The sequence below is a fragment of the Neophocaena asiaeorientalis genome, unplaced genomic scaffold (assembly GCF_003031525.2).
Source record: "Neophocaena asiaeorientalis asiaeorientalis breed wild unplaced genomic scaffold, Neophocaena_asiaeorientalis_V1.1 scaffold443, whole genome shotgun sequence".
Classification (NCBI taxonomy): domain Eukaryota; kingdom Metazoa; phylum Chordata; class Mammalia; order Artiodactyla; family Phocoenidae; genus Neophocaena; species Neophocaena asiaeorientalis.
Window position 1 is genome coordinate 2,515,280 of NW_020171808.1, and position 15,213 is coordinate 2,530,492.

General features: G+C 41.9%; 1 protein-coding gene across 4 annotated transcripts in view; it reads left to right on the forward strand.

Annotated features, from left to right (window-relative positions):
• Positions 1-15,213, forward strand: part of ZDHHC20 (zDHHC palmitoyltransferase 20) — a 47,156-nt gene that overhangs the window by 22,913 nt on the left and 9,030 nt on the right. For 3 of the 4 annotated variants that reach the window (XR_003003884.1, XM_024750583.1, XM_024750654.1), the window contains exons 7-8: positions 8,549-8,681; positions 11,938-12,064. Coding sequence is in view for 3 of the 4 variants with exons in the window: in XM_024750583.1 (XP_024606351.1) it covers positions 8,549-8,681; positions 11,938-12,064 (260 nt within the window). In the remaining variant the exon portion in view is untranslated. Of the gene's footprint in view, positions 1-8,548; positions 8,682-11,937; positions 12,065-12,508; positions 12,639-15,213 lie in introns of those variants that run through there. The other variant, XM_024750764.1, reaches the window with a different exon arrangement.

The following is a 15,213-nucleotide window of genomic DNA, read 5'->3' on the forward strand; positions in this document are numbered from 1 at the left end:
CATGGTGAGGCAGGGTAGATGCACTTTGGCTTAGCTGGTCTGATTAATTTCAGTGGCCTCTGAGGATGCAGGCTGTCCCTGGTTGTCTGGTGTGATTAGGGCAGGGTAATATTGCCCCCTGGAGTGTGAGAGCCAGAGAAAGGAGGTGTTTTGGAGTATGGGCTCTGGATTGATCAGTTTGTATATGAGAGGTACATTCCTTGCTATCTCGGTAAGAATTGGATGGCCCTGGGAGAGGCACTCTCTCCCCAGTCAGCAAGGCTCCAGATGCGAGAGCATCAAGAATACAGAAAGGAAGAAAATGTAATGAACGCAGAAGGAGCTATTATTATTCCAGCTTTCAGAGTTGGAAACTGAGGTTGCAAAAGTTAGGTAACTAACAAGGTCACATACTTCATAGTGTAGGAAGCCAAAATTTTAACTTAGATCTTTCTCTCCCAACATCCAGATACTTGAGTCATCAAACAATTAATTTTCCAGGAAATGTCTAATACATTTTGGAAGGATTTTCCTGAAAACATCATTAGACTTTTAAAGTTTGGCTATTTAAAACCAGGGTATGCTAGCACTTGCAGTCCCTTTGTGCACTTCAGTTCTGTGTGGTATCAGCCTAATGAATTTTAGCCCCTGTTGTTCCCCTAGTTGGACAGCTTTGTTCAGTGTACAACCTACTTCACCGTACTCAGTGGTCCTATTTAAATGAAGAGGAGGGAATTCCCTGGTGGTCCAGTGGTTGGGACCGCTGCTTTCACTGCTGTGGCCCAGGGTTCAGTCCCTGGTTTGGGAACTAACATCCTGCAAACTGTGCAGCACAGCCAAAAATTCCTTTAAAATAATAAATGGAGATGAATCTGTGCCAGATGAAAGAAGTCCAAATTGTAGAATTTCCCATTTCTTTATCAGAAACTTATGTTTGCATGTGATGATTTATTAATTAAAATATAAATATTTTAAAACTTTTTGAGGGCTTCCCTAGTGGTGCATTGGTTAAGAATCCACCTGCCAATGCAGGGGACACGGGTTCTAGCCCTGGTCCGGGAAGATCCCACATGCTGCGGAGCAACTAAGCCCGTGTGCCACAACTACTGAGCCTGTGCTCTAGAGCCCCTGAGCCACAACTACTGAAGCCTGCATGCCTAGAGCCCGTGCTCCACAGTAAGAGAAGTCACTGCATTGAGAAGCCTGCACACCACAACAAAGAGTAGCCCCCGCTCGCCGCAACTAGAGAAAGCCCGCGCGCAGCAACAGACCCAACGCAGCCAAAAATAAATAAATCAATCAAAAAAGAAAAACTTTTTGAGCGTCATCATGAGTAAGGAAAGACTAATAAACTAAAGACTACTTTTTTCTCCATTCTTCAACGATTACTATGTGCCAGGCACATATGTTCTAGGCACTTGGGATATATCAATATACAGAAGAGACCAAGAGCTCTGTCTTTGTAGAATGTACTTTTGAGAAAGAGGAAACAAATAATAAACATCACAAATAAGTAAATTATATTGTATATTAGAAAGTAAATGCTGTGAAGAACAAGTAGAGCAGAGTAAGGGATTTAGCAAGTGTGTGGGGAGGGAGGTGTGACGGGCGCAGGTTATAGCACTAAAGAGAGTGATCGTGGCGGACCTCCATAAGAAGATTAAATTTGAGCAAGACTTGAAGGAACTTAGTGGATATCCGAGATAAGAATATTTATGCAGGATTTCTCTGGCGTTCCAGTGGTTAAGACTACACACTTCCAACGCAGGGGGCGTGGGTTCGATCCCTGGTCAGGGAACCAAGATCCCACATAACCCAACAAAGGAGCACCTAAATATATAAAGTAGATATTAACAGAAGTAAAGGGAGAAATAGACAGCAAGACAATAATAGTAAGGGACTCTAATACCCCACTTTCATCAGTGGATGAATCATCTAGACAGAAATGAAATAAAGAAACATTGGACTTAAATGACACTTTAGTCCAAATGGACTTAACAAATTTATACAGAACACTTCATCCAAAAGCAACAGAATACACGTTTTTCTCAAGTGCATATGGAACATCCTCCATGATAGGTTACGTGTTAGGTCACAAAACAAGTCTTGCAAATTTAAGAATATTGAAATCGTAGCAAGCATCTTTTCTAATTACAGTGATACGGAACTAGAAATCAATTCCAAGAAAAAAAACTGGAAAATTCACAAATATGTTTAGATTAAACATGCAACTGAACAACCAGTGGATGAAAGAAGGAATCAAAAAATATCTTGAGACAAATGAAAATGGAAATACAGCATAACAAAACATATGGGATGCAGCAGAAGCAGTTCTAAGAGGGAAGTTCATAGAGATAAACCTGTGTTAAGAAGTAAGAAAGATCTCTTGGGCTTCCCTGGTGGCGCAGTGGTTGAGAGTCCCCCTGCCGATGCAGGGGACGCGGGTTCACGCCCCGGTCCGGGAAGATCCCACAAGCTGCGGAGCGGCTGGGCCCGTGAGCCATGGCCGCTGAGCCTGCGCGTCCGGAGCCTGTGCTCCGCAACGGGAGAGGCCACAACAGTGAGAGGCCCGCGTACCGCAAAAAAAAAAAAAAGTAGTAAGAAAGATCTCAAGTAACCTAATTTTACACTTCAAGGAACTAGAAAAAGGAAAAAGCCTGAAGTTAGGGGCTTCCCTGGTGGTCCAGTGGTTAAGACTCCGTGCTTCCATTGCAGGGGGCTTGAGTTCAATCCCTGACTGCGGAACTAAGATCCCACATGCCATGCAGAGCAGCCAAAATTAAAAAATTTTTTAAAAGCCCTAAAAGGAAGGAAATAAAGATCAGAGTGAAAATAAATGGAACAGAAACTAAAAAGATGAGTGAAACTAAGAGCTGTTTTTGGGGGGTTTTGTTTTGTTTATTTTTGGCTGAGTTGGGTTTTTGTTGTTGCACGCAGGCTTTCTCAAGTTGTGGTGAACGGGGGCTACTCCTCCTTGTGGTGCACAGGCTTCTCATTGCAGTGGCTTCTCGTGTGGAGCACGGGCTCTAGGTGTGTGGGCTTCAGTAGTTGTGGCACGTGGGCTCAGGAGTTGTGGCACGCGGGCTCAAGAGTTGTGGCTCGTGGGCTCTAGAGCATAGGCTCAGTAGTTACAGCGCACGGGCTTAGTTGCTCCACGGTATGTGGGATCTTCACGGACCAGGGATCGAACCCATGTCCCCTGCATTGGCAGGCAGCTTCTTAACCACTGTGCCACCAGGGAAGTCCTCTTTCATTTCTGATTTTGAGTCCTCTCTTTTTTTCTTGGTGAGACAAGGGAAAGGCCTGTCTATTCTGTTTATCTTTACAAGAAACCAGCTCTTAGGGCTTTCCTGGTGGTGCAACTAGAGAACCTAGAGAAATCCAGTGCACAGCAACGAAGATCCAACACAGCCAAAAATAAATATTAAAAAAAAAAGAGAGAGACATTACAACTGATAAATACAAAGGATCAAAGAGATTTCTATGAACAATTATATGCCAGATAATTGGATAACCTAGAAAAAATGGATAAATTCCTAGAAACATACAACCTACCAAGACTGAATCATGAAGAAATAGAAAATCTGAACAGACTGATTAATAGTAAGGAGATTGAATATGTAATCAAAAACGTCCCAACAAACAAAAGTCCCAGGCCAGGTGGCTTCACAGGTGAAGAGTTAACACCTGTCCTTCTCAGACTTCCCAAAAATGGAAGCGAGAACACTTCCAGATTCATTTTATAAGGTCAGTGTTACCCCAATAGTAAAACCAGACAAGGTCACCACAAGAAAATTACAGGCCAATATCCCTGATGAACATAGATTTAAAAATCCTCAACAAAATATTAGCAAACCAAATTCAACAATACATTAAAAGGACCATACACTATGATCAAGTGGGATTTATTCCAGGGATGCAAGGATGGTTCAACATCTGCATATCAGTCAACGTGATACACCACATTAACAGAATGAAGGATAAAAATTATATCATCATCTCAATAGATGCAGAAAAAGCGTTTGTCAAAATTCAGCATCCATTTATGATAAAAACTGTCAACAAAGTGGGTATAGAGGGAATGCACCTCAGCTTAATAAAGGCCATATATTGACAAGCCTACAGCTAACATCATACTCAGTGGTGAAAAGCTGAAAGCTTTTCCTCTAATATCAGGAACAAGACAAGGTTGCCCATTCTTGCCACTTTTATTCAACATAGTATCGAAAGTCTTAGCCAGCCAGGACAGTTAGGCAAGTAAAAGAAATAAAATGCATCCAGATAGGAAAGGAAGAAGTAAAACCGTCTCTGTTTTCAAGTGACATATTAGAAAATCGTAGAGTCTACAAAAAAACTGTTAGAAAAAAATAATCTGTGATTATGGATTGGAAGAATTCATATTGTTTAAAATGTCCATACTACCCAAAGCAATCTACAGAGTCAGTGCAATCCCCATCAAAATTCCAATGCCATTTTTCACAGAAATAGAACAGTCCTACAATGTGTATAGAACCACAAAAGAGCCAAATAACCAAAACAGTCTTGAAGAAAAAGAACAAAGCTAGAGGCATCTCACTTCCTGATTTCAAATTATATTACACATCTGTAGTAATCAAAACAGTATGTTATTGGAATCAAAACAGACACATAGATCAGTGGAATAGAATAAGAGAGCACAGAGATCAACCCATGCACATACGGTCAGTTAATTTATGACAAGGAGCCAAGAAGATACAATGGGGAAAGGACAGTCTCTTCAGTAAAGGATGTTGGGAAACCTGGGCAGCACATGCAAAAGAGTGAAACTGAACCTCAATCCTACATCATAGGCAAAGATCAATTCCAAATGGATTAGAGACTTGAACATGAGACCTGAAATCGTAAATCTCCTAGAAGAAAATACAGGTGGTAGGCTCCTTGACATCAGCCTTGGCGATGATTTTTTGGATTTGACATCAAATGCAAAAGCCACAAAAGCAAAACTAAACAAGTGGGACCATGTCACACTAGAAGCTTCTGCACAGAAAAGGAAATCATTAACAAAATGAAAAGGCAGCCTACTAAATATTTGCAAATTATGTATCTGATAAGGAGTAATATTCAAAGTATATAAAGAACTCATACAACTTAATAGCAAAAACAAAACAATCTGATTAAAAACTGGTCAGGGGCTTCCCTGGTGGCGCAGTGGTTGAGAGTCCGCCTGCCGATGCAGGGGACACGGGTTCGTGCGCCGGTCCGGGAAGATCCCACATGCCGCGGAGCGGCTGGGCCCATGAGCCATGGCCGCTGAGCCTGTGTGTCCGGAGCCTGTGCTCCGCAAAGGGAGAGGCCGCAGCAGTGGGAGGCCCGCGTACGGAAAAAAAACAAAAACAAAAACAACAACAACAAATAATGGTCAGAAGATCTGAGTAGACATTTTTCCAGTGAAGACATGCAGATGGCCAACAGACACGTGAAAAGATGCTCAGCATCACTAATCATCAGGGAAATGCAAACCAGACCACAGCAGGATACCACCTCACACCTGTCAGAATGGCCGTTATCAAAAAGACAAGAAATAACAAGTTTTGGCAAGGATGTGGAGAAAAGAGAGCCCTTGTGTGCTGTTGGTGGGAGTGTAAATTAGCACGGCCATTATGGAGAATGGTACGGAGAGTCCTCAAAAAATTAAAATTAGAACTATTATACCATCCAGAAATTCCACTGCTGGGAGTATATCCAAAGGAAAGGAAAACACTAACTCAAAAAGCTATCTGCATCCCTGTGTTCATTGCAGCATTGTTTATGACAGCCAAGACATGAAAACACTCTTAAGTTTACATTGGTGGATGAAGAAATTGTGTTATAAATACGCAACGGAATTTATACCGTTGCATAAATGGTATAAATTCTGCCATAGAACAAGAAGGAAATCTTGCCGTTTTTGACAACTCAGATGGACCTTGAGGGCATTATCATAAGGGAATAAAGTCAGACAGAGAAAGACAAATACCATATTATCTAACTTTAATGTGGAATAAAAAAAAATCCCATAGACACAAAGAACGTTTTGGTGGTTGTCAGAGGTGTGGGGTGGGGGATGGCCGAAGTGGGAGAAGGTGGCAGAAGCAGCCTGGGGCTGTGACGTACGACATGGTGGCTGTGGCTAATAAGAGTTAGGTCTTGAAAGATCTCCTCACAAGGAAAAAGGTTTTGTGACTCTGTGTGGTGATGGATGTTAACTAGACTTACTGTAGTGATCATTTTGCCATATAGACATATATGGAATCATTATGTTGAACTCCTGGAACTGAAATAACATTATATGTCAATTACATCTGAATTTTTTTAAGCGTGATTGTGGTAGGCCTCAGTAAGAAAGCTGAGCGAAGACTTGACGGGACTTAGTGGATACCTGAGAGAAGAGTGTTTCAAACAGAGGAGACATCTGACCTTTAGAGTAAAGGCCCAGAGGAGCACCATGCCAGGCCGCTGGCAAGGCTGGAGTAGATGAGCAGGGGGAACGGGTCCAGGAGGCGGCCAGGGATGCAGGGTCTTTGCGGGCGTTGCAAGGGCCGTGGAATGGGGAGCAGGGGGTAACGCCATCGGCCTTATAAAGGGGCCCTCTGGCTGCTTTGTGGAAAGTAGACTGGAGGGGAGGAGATGGCACCCCTTGGAAGGCTACTGCAGTACCATTGAGGCAGGTGAGAAATTATTAGATCTAGCTTTTAGAAACTACTCATCCGAAGTTTTTAAAAAGCTGTTTGCTAAAAAAATCAATTTTACGCTTTCCTAGATACAAATCTCTGTTTTAAAAACTTTGTGGAAAGGTGTGTAAAGTGTACCCTAAATGTGCTTGGAGAGCGGAATGTTCTTTTGTGGTTTTTGAGAAAACGTCATTGATGGCCTGTAGAGAGCCACGTCTTAGTGGTCCTTCCAAACATGAAAGGTTTATAACAATAGTGCACAGGATAATTTTGTATAAAAAGTGGTTTCTTAATGCGTTGTCTCTGTTTATACAAGCTTTGCCACAGGAAATCTACAGAGAGTTGTCCAAAGGTAAAATACATCATTGCAGGCCTCCCTGGTGGCGCAGTGGTTGAGAATCCGCCTGCCAATGCAGGGGACACGGGTTCGAGCCCTGGTCTGGGAAGATCCCACGTGCCGCGGAGCAACTAAGCCTGTGCGCCACAACTACTGAGCACATGTGCCGCAACTACGGAAGCCCACACGCCTACAGCCCGTGCTCCGCAACAAGAGTAGCCACTGCAATGAGAAGCCCGCACACTGCAACGAAGAGTAGCCCCTGCTCTCCATAACTAGAGAAAGCCCGCACGCAGCAACGAAGACCCGACGCAGCCAAAAATAAATAAATAATTTTTTAAAAAATACATCATTGCCATGATATTCTTGCCATCTTTTTTGTGACATTGATAGTGAGTATGTATAGTACTCATTTGTTTCACAAGATGGGGAAATAGAAGAATCACTTGATGTATTTAAAAGGTATTGCGGCTACTCTGGAAGAGAAGAGGAGAAGATAGATGTCAGAATCACCTAATGCTAAAAACCGTCCTGTTAGCCTGTAAACAGTGTTTAAATCAAGCAGGAGCAGCCCTTACTCTTTGAGGCTGTGGTTGGCTGTGCGGCTTTGTCGTGAGAGCGAATGCGTAAAGGCTTCCTTCTAATCCTCATGCTAGAGACTGACTTCTTCTGGGTTAACACTTTGCTTCTGTTGAAATGAATCTAGCCATTAGAATGGGTAGCAGAAGCTGTTTTCGTTCACTAATGCCTTGTGGCAAATTGACATACCAAATCGGTAATTACCAAAACAGGCTCTGTAGGAAAGGCGCAGGGATTAAAGAGGTAGGAATGGAAGCAGCTGAAGGGATGACTGTCCAGTGGTGTTCCGAAGGCAGAGACTAGGGAATCCAAAAATAAATGTATCACAATTCGTGTCTGGTTATGATTGAAACAAGCAAATAGTAGCGTAGATGGAGAAAACCCTCGTGCATCCTGGATGTGGGGGAAAGCTTGAATGTGTATAAAGTACAAAAGAAAAACGTTGGGTAAAAATGTCCATCTTTTTATTTTATTACTGAAACTATTGCTAAAATTTAAGAGCGATTTTTTACTTTTTGTGTGTGTGTGTGTGTGTGGTACGCGGGCCTCTCACTGTCGTGGCCTCTCCCGTTGCGGAGCACGGGCTCCGGACGCGCAGGCTCAGCAGCCATGGCTCACGGGCCCAGCCGCTCCGCGGCATGTGGGATCTTCCCGGACCGGGGCACGAACCCGTGTCCCCCGCATCGGCAGGCGGACTCTCAACCACTGCGCCACCAGGGACGCCCAAGAGCGGTTTTTAAAGTGACTCTTTCTGACATGTTATGTAAGCAAACCCCTCTGATAATACCAATTCTCTGCTTTGGGAAATGTTGCTTTTGGATGTATTACCTAATTTATTTTATTACTTCTCATATCTGGTATTTTTTTGGCGAATTCAGCAATCTTCAGGAAGAACCAAATTTGTAAGAGTATATTTTGGAGGTTGACTATTCTGAAAAGTAAGTCTTCTTTTTTCTTTCCTCAGAATGAACTCTCAGATACACGTGCAAAATTCCACATACTTTTTCTATTCTTTGTGTCGACAATGTTCTTCATCAGCGTATTGTCACTTCTCAGCTACCACTGCTGGCTAGTTGGAAAAAACAGAACAACCATAGGTAAGTAGGTTAAAATAAAGCATAATTATTTAGGAAAATGGCCACAGATGAACATGAAATCTAGAGAAGGACAAAAGATGATAAAGATAAAATAATTCTGTATTAAAATTAACTTGGACTGGATAGGAACAATGGCTATTTAATAAATGTAAAGGTTCATAATTTTGAGAAGGTTGAGGAAGTAAGATTGACTTTTCTATAATTTTTCAGTAGTGTGTTGTATATAAAAGTAGAGAACTGACTATATTTTATAAATTTTAATAAAAGCTGTTTCCTGCATTTGTTGTATCACTAATGTTAGCACTTGTGTCCCTTTTTTGCTCATTTTTTTAAAATGAAAATATTGGGGAAGAATTCAGTAAGGTATTCCAATAATTGGACACACACTTCTTTTTTTTTTTTTTGGCGGTGTTCGGGCCTCTCACTGCTGTGGCCTCTCCCGTTGCGGAGCACAGGCTCCGGACGCGCAGGCTCAGCAGCCATGGCTCACGGGCCCAGCCGCTCCGCGGCATGTGGATCTTCCCGGACCGGGGCACGAACCCGTGTCCCCTGCATCGGCAGGCGGACTCTCAACCACTGCGCCACCAGGGAAGCCTGACACACACTTTTTAAACAACAGTGGTGTGGCGCTCAGACTAAACCATTGGCATGTAAACAGCAACACCAGCCATAACTGGAATATTGAGGTATTGGCTAACAGAATGGGGATCTGTCACAGTGTTTCCAAAGGAAGTTAAACACTCCCTGCTGTCTAAAGGAGAGTTGGACATATTTTAACATAGAAAGATGCAGACATTGTAGGGAGATTCTTAGGTACTTTTATATTTGGATCACTTTAATCTCGTGTCTGTGGAGTCCTGTAAAATATGACGGGCTTCCAGGGTAAGGGTGCGGTGCCCTGCCTTTCCCAGCTCACTCTGCTGTTGCCTCTCCTCCACTTCCCATGCCTTCATCCCTTTCCATGTGAATAAGCTTCCTCATGTCAATTAATTTATCATCGTCACAGAATATCCTGTCATCTCTTCACCTTTAACCCGAGGTCATAGAAGGCAGCCCACATGTAAAGCCTAGCTCTTCAGACCTCCCAAGCAGCTGGACACTGAGAGATTTCTCACAGAAAAGGAGATTTCTTCTTTTCAAAACTGACGACTCTGGTGGCCCTATTTTCCCACCTGGCGTCATTCGGTAGGAGCTCAGTAGTGGCTGACTGCTTCGGTGGCCACGAGCATTTAATTGGCCTCGGTTCCCACCCTGCTTCATTTGTTTCCCACCCAAACCGTGTAGGTGTATGAGAGGTGAGTGCTTCCTGGGAAACACATTGTTCTCTTAAAAACAATCTTTTTCAAACGTTTTTACCAGTGACTACGGTAAGAAATGCATCATTTTATATCACTACCTAGTGCATGCACACACATTTATAAAATTATATAAGTAGAATAAGCAAAATCTTCGTAAAACATCATTAATGTCTACTCTGTCCAATATACTCTAATATTTTCTGTTCTAGTTCTTTAAAAAGAAATGCTGGTTTCAAAGCACTGAATTGATTTTACAGCCTATTCAGATGTTTAAACCCACACTTTGAAAAACCTTCCCCTAACACACCACTCCCCACACACCCTGGTATTACCCAGCTCTCCACTGCTGCTTCCAGATGTCCTTTGGGGCATCACTTGTACCTTCCTCATAGCTGTCACTGCCATACCTTGAATCATTTCTCATGTTACAGAGTTTCTATTAATACATTCAAACTGCTGCTGTCACCCCAGAAAGGCTGGTTGGTCTCTTTGATTCTGATAGCCAGTCATTCCTGTACCCAAACACTGAACCTTTCATCACTTGAAACTGAAGAGGCCTCACATTTTCACCTTGAAGTTTCCATTCTCTGACCACAGTCTTTATCCGTTCAGCTCTCCCTTTCCGTGTTCCAGTGTGCACCCTTTTTAGCTTACTGAGTCCTCCACACTCCACCACTTTTCTCCCACGTTTCTTTCCCTTCTGGTTTCGTTTCTTACCCTTTTCCATTCTAGATCCTATAATAAATGTCCTCAAGCTCCCAGCAGCACCCTCGCATTACACATGCCCCTAAGTACCTCTTCTCCCATAACGCCTTTGCCAGTCCCTGACCCAGGTTATTCCAGCGATGCGTTCTTCTCCCAGTGCGATGGGGCTGGAGAGAGCTAGTGAAGGCCGTCTCGCTCCCACAGAGGTGGTCACAACTACAGATTCAAAGTCTCAGACCTCACTTAGACCCTCAGCTATATTTGGCAGTAATGTCACGTGTTTCTGATCAGGTTTGCCACCTTATTACCCACAATAGGTATTCCAGACTTTCATCTTCCTCCCTATTTTCCTTACCTATTTTGTGAACGCTTCATAGAAAAATTAGAAGTTGTCACAAGTAAATTCTTATCGTCTCATCTTTATAACCTCACACAAACATTTCTACTTTCAAACCCATCACTGTCACCCTCTTTCTAACTTCTGCGGACACGATGTCTTTTCTGGTATCTATGGTTAATCTTTAGAACTTTTCTAAAGGCCATCCCATTTCTTCTAGAACTTTCTTCCATCAGTTTTTACTTCACTTTTCTGTGTCATCAACCTTTTCCAATCCGTCTCTCCATCAGTTTTTACTTCACTTTTCTGTGTCATCTACCTTTCCCAATCCGTCTCTCCCTGGCTCCTTCTTATCCATAGCTTATAAACATTCCGCAATGCATTCTTTCTTTACACAGAGATCCTAGCTTCTGGCCCCCATCAGCTTCCTCACTTGTTATTATTCATAGCTCAGGATGGAGCTCAGGCGTCACCTCCTGCATATTTCACCTTCCTTGGCCACCACCCCACATGTATCTCTATCACACTATCATTCTGATAGACTTTTGTTAGACTGTGGGTTCTTTGGTCAGAATTTCATCTACTTTACCTTGGGATCCCAAAACCTGGTGCTTTGCCATAGGCACGTAGTAGGAAGTTGATACATAATGAATGAGTGAAGTTGCAAGAGATAGAATATCTTTAAAAAAAAAAGAAAGAAAGAAAAAGGCTAAGGTGTATTGAACATTCTTCTGTCGATTTTCCTTAATATCATATAATTATTTTGACATTTTCATTTTATAAGGGTGATGAAATATTCAAGAGGTTATATTTTTTCCCAAAAAAGTTTAAAAAGAAAAAAAATTGGTACTTTCCTTCCCTCCTATAATTTTTGAATAGGTTAACTCTTCTTTTTTGTAATATATATCTGTAACAGAATCATTCCGTGCACCCACATTTTCATATGGACCTGATGGAAACGGTTTCTCGCTTGGATGCAGTAAAAATTGGAGACAAGTCTTTGGTGATGAAAAGAAATATTGGCTACTTCCAATATTTTCAAGGTAGTTTATAAAATGCACGTCTCAGAAATTATGGAACCTGTGATTGTCTCTCTGATTAAATGATTCAGAGAATATAGTATATTATGAGCCTTAAGAATGAAAACTCAGAATATCTTGATTACATGAAATATTTTATTTTTCATGTTTTTTATAAGGGTGAAGGAGAGTTTAGGCATATATTTGAATGAGAAAAAAAAGATGATTCATAGAAAATAAGAATCACTCTGTTTCTTTCAAAATGAAAATAATTTTGTGAAGTAAAGAATCATAAGAATTTATATTTATTGGCCATATCTTCAAAGATTTCCAGTACAGGTTATGTATTCTGTTGTGTCTTAAATCAAAGAAGACCCAACAGGTAATGCAGTTTTTACCTGCATATAAATTTAAATGAGAATATACGCTCAAGATGATTCATAATGTCCTTTTCTCTCAAATTCTCAGCCATCCTAGGCCATCTATATACCAAAAGTCATTAGAGAGAAGGAAAAAGTATTTGAAATTCAAGTACCATATTTGTAAGTGTTGTGGGCTTTTTCCTTTTTTCCCTTAACAAGGAAATGTATTGCTTGTTATTTTGTCTGAAAATGACATATTTGCATTCTTCCTTTTTTTTTTTTTTTTTGGCCACGCCACATGGGATCTTAGTTCCCTGACCAGAGCTTGAACCAGGCCCCAGCAGTGAAAGTTCAAAGTCCTAACCACTGGATGGCCAGGGAATTCCCAATTGCCTTCATTTTTTAATTTTTTTTTTTTTTTTTTTTGCGGTACGCGGGCCTCTCACTGCTGTGGCCTCTCCTGTTGCGGAGCACAGGCTCCAGACGCACAGGCTCAGCGGCCATGGCTCACGGGCCTAGCCGCTCCACAGCATGTGGGATCTTCCCGGACTGGGGCACGAACCCGCGTCCCCTGCATCGGCAGGTGGACTCTCAACCACTGTGCCACCAGGGAAGCCCTTGCCTTCATTTTTTAAAGACGTTTTGCTTGGAATAGAATTGTAGATGCTGCTGCATTGTTTCTGATGAGAAGTTTGTGGATCTTATGTTTATTATCATTTGTGTAACATGACATTTTTCTCTGGCTGCCTTTAAGATTTTGTTTATCACTAGTTTCTTGCAATTTGATTATGACACGCCTGGCGTCGTTTTCTTCATGACTCTCGTGCTTAGGATTGTTGAGCTCCTTGGATCTGTAATTTTTAAACTTTCATCAGATTTGGAAAGTACTTTTAACCACTGTCTCTTCAAGTATTTCTTCTGTCGCCTCCCTCCCCTTGTCCCTGCAGGGACCCCAGCTACATGTCTGTGGCTCCTCGGGAGGCTCCGCCACGGCTCACTGGTGGCTGCTCACCTTCTGTTCAGTCTTCTTCCTGAGTTCCATCTTCAAGTGCGCCAGTCTCTTCTGTGCGCTTTATCTGTTGTCTCTTATATTCAGGTGTTTCCCCTCTGACTGGTTGGAACATAGACTATTATTTTTTAAGGTTATTTTCTCTAAACAGAAATTTCAATGTTGGCAGTTGGGTTTTTTGTCTTTGTTTTTTTTCCCCCTTCTTTGAAGATGTTGTTCCAGTATCATCTGGCTTGTGTTGTTTGTGTCAATAAATCAGCCTCTCTCTTATCTTTATTCCACTGTTTGTACAGGCACAGCTCGGAGATTATTGCAGGTTTGGTTCCAGACCACCGCAATAAAGCAAATTTCATAGTAAAGTGAGTCATACGAATTTTTTGGTTTCCCAGTGCATATAACAGTCTATAACCATAGGCTGTTAATTGTTCAATAGCATTATGTCTAAAGAAAAAAACAATGTACATACTTTGACTTAAAAAGACTTCATTGCTAAAAACTGCTAATCGTTATCTGAGCCTTCAGCAAGTCATAATCTTTTTGCTGGTGGAGGGTTTGAAATATTGTGAGAATTGCCAAAATGTGACACAGAGACGCAAAGTGAGCGAATGCCGTTGGAAAAATGGCACCGATAGACTTGCTCAATGTAGGGTTGCCTCAAACCTTTAATTCATAAAAATCACAGTATCTGCAAAGCACAGTAAAATGAAACACAATAAAATGAGGTATGCTTGTAAATTACTATGTCTTTTTTTCCCCTGTGGCTACTTTTAAGATTTTATCTTTATCACTGGCTTTAAGTAGTCTGATGATGATGTTCCTTAGTATGGTTTGCCTTGTGTTTATCCTCCTTGGAGTTCATTAGGCTTCTTGGATCTATGAATTTGTAGTTTTCATCAAATCTGAATTATTTATTTATTCATTCATTTATTTATTTATTTGGCTGCATTGGGTCTTCGTTGCTGTGCGCAGGCCTTCTCTAGTTGCAGCAAGCAGGGGCTACTCTTTGTTGCTGTGTGTGGGCTTCTTTCTCATTTAGTGGCTTCTCTTTGTTGCGGAGCACAGGCTCTAGGCACACGGCTTGCAGTAGTTGTGGCACACGGGCTCACTAGTTGTGGCACATGGGCTCAGTAGTTGTGGCTCGCAGGCTCCAGAGCGCAGGCTCAGTAGTTGTGGCGCACGGGCTTAGTTGCTCCATGGCACGTGGGATCTTCCCGGACCAGGGCTCTAACCTGTGTCCCCTGAATTGGCGGGAGGATTCTTAACCACTGTGCCACCAGGGACGTCCAATCTGAATAATTTTGAAATAACTTTCAATTGTTTTTTTCTGCCCGCTTCCCTCTTCCTGTGCCCTTCCCCCACTAGCTTTTCAGGTTCTCTTAAATATATGTCGTGATCCACCGGTCATTGCTGTTGTCCCTCCCTTCTCCCCCTCCATCTTTTTTTGTTTCTGTTGTTACTGAGTTCACTTATCTTTTCTTCTGTATTGTCTGCTGTTAAGCTCATCCAGTGAATTTCTTATTTCAGATATTCTATTTTTCAGCTCCAGAAGTTCAATTTGGTTCTTTTTTATATCTTACATTTCATTTTTCTTCATATCCACTTTCTCCAGTTAATTCATGGACATATTTATAGTCACTGGTGTAGCGTCTCTGTTTCAAGTGGTCACGGTCATTTCTAAATCTTTTCTGTTGACTTTATTTTCTCTCGGTTGTGATCACATTTTCCTGCTCTTTATGCTGGTAATTTTTGATTGGATGGTGGACATTTTGAATTCTGAGTGTTTAAATTTGGTCTCCCTTTAA